Below are 3,965 nucleotides of genomic sequence, written 5' to 3'. Positions count from 1 at the left end.
ATCAGCGCATGCGGCGCGTGAAGCGTTTTTGCTGTCCGTGGGGGAAGTGCTGCTCAGGTCTATTGCCCCGGCTCTCTTCGGAATGACGGAAGTTAAGCGCGCCTGCGCCTGTCTTCTTTTTGGGGGCACTGCAAAAATCATCAACGATACTACGCGCATCAGAGGGTCCGTAATGCTCGAGCCAAGCGACATAACGCTACCATGCAGCTACCCTAGGGCACGGCTGCTCGCCGCTCGTTCTAGCCTATCACCTTAACGAACTGCTACTGCGAACGCCGAGCACAACACTGCAGCAGCCGGAGCAGAGCTTGCTGTAGCGGCGGCTGGTGCTGCTGCTGCAGTGTTTCGCTACTGAGCAAACGTGAAAACTTGATCGGGGAAGTGCCTGTGGGGCTCGTCGTGTGGTTTGTTGCAGCGACATAAATGTCCTTCTGTTGGGAGACCCTTCTGTCGCGAAGAGCCAAGTGCTGAAGTTCGTGGCTAAGCTCGCCCCGATATCTGTGTACACCTCAGGTAATGCAGCAGCCGCCGCACGTGCTCTATGCATAGGCTTTCTCTCTCTCTCTCTCTCTCTCTCTCTATATATATATATATATATATATATATATAATGCGTATGTATATATGTATGTAAATGTATGCCTTAGAAGGCAACGGCCTGAAGCTGAAGTTGCAGCTGCAGGAGTCGCGAAACAGTGTCTTCCTTCCGTTCGATTGTGATGGCTTTCTTGCTTGAAAAGAGCTTTCTTAAACTCTATGCATGTCTGTTGAGCAATTGTTCTCGAGTGTCTCTGGCTGCTGGTGGTTTGTTGATAGGAAAGGGCAGCAGCGCAGCGGGTTTGACGGCCGCAGTGATGAGGGACCGCCAAGGAGTTTTCAGCTTGGAGGTTCGTGCGATATCTATACACTGGAATGTTACCTTAGGCTTGCGCTCTAGCGCTGCACTTCCTTTGCAGCTGCTGCGGGATCGCGTAGACAGTAGCTGTATCTTGCATGCGTTTCTGCTGCTGCTGCATCAGGGAGGCTGCATGTGCCTCGCTGACGGTGGCGTTGTGTGCGTGGACGAGTTCGATAAGATGCAAGAACGGGATGTGGTGGCGATGCACGAGGCGATGGAGCAGCAAACTATATCCATTTCAAAGGCAGGGATCAACACTGTCTTGAACTCCAGGTAGGTCTGGGTGCATGGATGCACCGCTGCTGCTGCACCTGCAGCAGCAGCCGCGTCAGCTTCAGCTTCCTCCTTTTGCACTGCGAAACGAAGTTAAGGCATCTTGAGGGACGTTGCTGCGCCGCTGATGCTCAGGTGCGCTGTGCTTGCTGCTGCCAATCCGTCTTTTGGGAGCTTCGATGATGCACAAGATACGACGGAGCAGCACGAGTTCAAAGCGACGATTCTTTCAAGGTAGGAGAAGCGACATATAAAGAGAAAGTAGACAAACAGACAGACAGACAGACAGACAGACAGACAGACAGACAGGTTGGTAGTGGGCAGACTCCGCTCGAGAAATTAAAGGCAGAAGCAGAGAAATGCAGCGACAAAGAAGATAAATGCAAAGACAGACGGAGACTAATACACGGACAAAAGGAGACGGACACAGAGACGAAAAACGGCACAAACAGAGATAGAACGAGGAAAACAGAGAGACGAAAGGAGACATATTAGGAAACAAAAGGAGGGTGTATATGCAGCATATGCAGGCGCACATCCTAAGTCGTAGTTATCTGTGTGGCGACCCTAAGTCGCCACACAGATAACTCCAGAGAGACTTAGATGAGTATACACGCACTGAAAGTTGATGGGTAAAGGCAGACTGAGACCAATCAACAACGAATTGAAAGCCCTGCGTTTGCTGCTGCGCCTGTGGAAAGCGGGCAGCGCGCAGCAACTGCAGATAATGTTGCGTCGTGAGTGCCGGCTTCCCGTTGTAGGTTTGACTTAATCTTCATGCTGCGAGACAAAGATGATTACGAAAAAGATTCGCGCTTGTGTGAACACATTCTCTCTCTCCACGCGGTGCGCCCCAATAACAACACCAATGAGAGCAGTAACAACAGCCCCGGCCCCCCCCTCCCCTCTATCCCGTCTTGTGTTTACTCAGCAGGCTCCCTGAGGAACACACTGCGAACCAGATTGATATTCCGTTACACCCACACTCTCTGCTGTCTCTTTGCTTGCGGAGAAGCTGCAATGGAGGCGTCAGCCCAGATGAATGCCGTCTTTATGAACACAGTCTTGTTTGTTGTATGTGAGGCTGAGACCGAAGCGAAGGCAGCTACTGCTTGTTTCTGTTGGTTTGCATCAGCGAAGAGCAGCGCCGCCGCCACAAGAGGACGGAGAGACGATCCCGTTCGAGGTGCTGCGGAGGTACATACAGTACGCACGGCAGCAACAACAACCCCTCCTCTCCCTCGACGCGAGGGACGCCCTGAAGAACTTCTATGTACAAACCAGGTGCGCTGCAGCGGCTCGTTTGCGTGTCTGTCTTTCTGTCTGTATGCCGCCGCTCGTTTGCCTCCTCGTGAAGAGTCACCCAACCCTACGCTCAACGGTGTCTTTTGCTCGCGTTTGTTGTGGAGGAAGCACCTGGTTGCGCGGCCTCGCTGGTGTCAGTGGCGTAGCAGCAGCACAGTGTACCAACGACAGCAGCCGTGCTGCGTGAGGTGCTGTTTAGGCAAGACGTCAGAGAAGACAGGCGCTCTGTGACGCGGAAGATTCCAGTCACTCTCCGTCAGCTGGAGTCGCTCGTGCGCATTGCAGAGAGGTGCGCATTCCCTGAATATGCATCAACACCATTGTGGCCTGGACCTCCCCAACCCAGAGTTATTGTAGATCCTTCGAGAATTTTTTATTTTCATGGAGAAGTTCTCTACTTCGTTGCGTAACTGCATGCATTGAGTTCGCCTCTACCAGGACATCCCCAAATCCGCGACTAAAAGCTCTTCACGGTTTGCTTTCTAGTGAAGAACGACACACTGAGGTGTATGTGCCTTTTTGCTTTCAGTTTCGCACGCATGGAGTTGGCGCCTGTGGCCCAGGCCTCCCACGTGAAGCGGGCCATTGACTTGTTCTCAGCGTCAACAGCAGAAACTGCGAAGCACGCCCTTGTGTTCGAGTCGCTCACTCCCCTGCAGCAGAAAGCCATTAAGGTGCGTTTCAGCAGCTGTACATGCAACAAAGGAGGCGCATCCCTATGGGGGGCTGCAAAGCTGACGTACACAAACGTGCTTTATGGTACAGATACTCTAGGATACCAAGTGCCACGCACGCATGCAAACAAATCCCGTGCAATATGAGTAAGCGTCAGTGTTCTGGTGCACCAATTTTGCTGCAGCTCGCAGAGGACGCGCTTATGAGTCGCCTACAGCCGGGGCAGCGTGCCCTTCGCCGCAACATCGTTCGCGACCTCCAGCAGCAGGGCTACGACAAACTGGTGGTGCAGCGGTGAGGCCTCTCCTCCGCACAAAAATGAGAGCACGGCCTCCCTGTAAAGCTGCAGTGTATCGACCGTCGCGTTGTGCGTGCGGCCAGCAGGAGCCCGCTCAGACATACACCCGTGAGAGCGCCCGTCTGCCTGCGCAGCATGCACTGTTTGCTGCTTTGTTTCTGTGCGGATGCTGGGTTTGAATATCAGGGCCATCTCAATTCTCGTGCGGCGAGGCGACCTCCAAGAAAGAGGAGATCGCTCCATCAGGAGGCCATGAGGAAGCAGAAGTATATTAAGAGACCCTATTTATATACCAGCGCCGGCGCCCGGCCTAGCAGGCGCTGGCGCGTAGAGCGCTGCTGCTCGCGCTTGACACCCGCAGGACTCAGGAGGGCCTGCCACTATCCCGCTGTACACATGCCCCAAAGGAGCTGCCGAATTCCCCTGGGCTACCTACCCTAGGCCTAGCCCCCTAAACCCTAGAGCTGTAGCGCGTCCGGACCGTCGCTTTGGCGAACTTATTTCTGTATAAAGTTTA

The 3,965-nt window shown here is 53.6% G+C and overlaps 1 protein-coding gene across 1 annotated transcript; it reads left to right on the top strand.

Annotated features, from left to right (window-relative positions):
• Positions 1 to 82: 82 nt before the first annotated feature.
• On the top strand, positions 83 to 3,704 carry EAH_00040990 (DNA replication licensing factor, putative; the record flags this gene model as incomplete). The annotated part of the gene is made up of 11 exons (XM_013391834.1): positions 83 to 165; positions 416 to 513; positions 816 to 886; positions 1,019 to 1,170; positions 1,306 to 1,404; positions 1,932 to 2,016; positions 2,306 to 2,454; positions 2,675 to 2,764; positions 3,005 to 3,149; positions 3,335 to 3,444; positions 3,635 to 3,704. 11 exons carry the CDS (start codon positions 83 to 85, stop codon positions 3,702 to 3,704), a joined length of 1,152 nt encoding a protein of 383 aa, XP_013247288.1.
• Positions 3,705 to 3,965: the final 261 nt, after the last annotated feature.

This window comes from Eimeria acervulina, genomic scaffold (assembly GCF_000499425.1).
Source record: "Eimeria acervulina Houghton genomic scaffold, Eah_scaff509, whole genome shotgun sequence".
NCBI lineage: Eukaryota > Apicomplexa > Conoidasida > Eucoccidiorida > Eimeriidae > Eimeria > Eimeria acervulina.
This window is presented reverse-complemented; position numbering and strand designations above follow the sequence as displayed.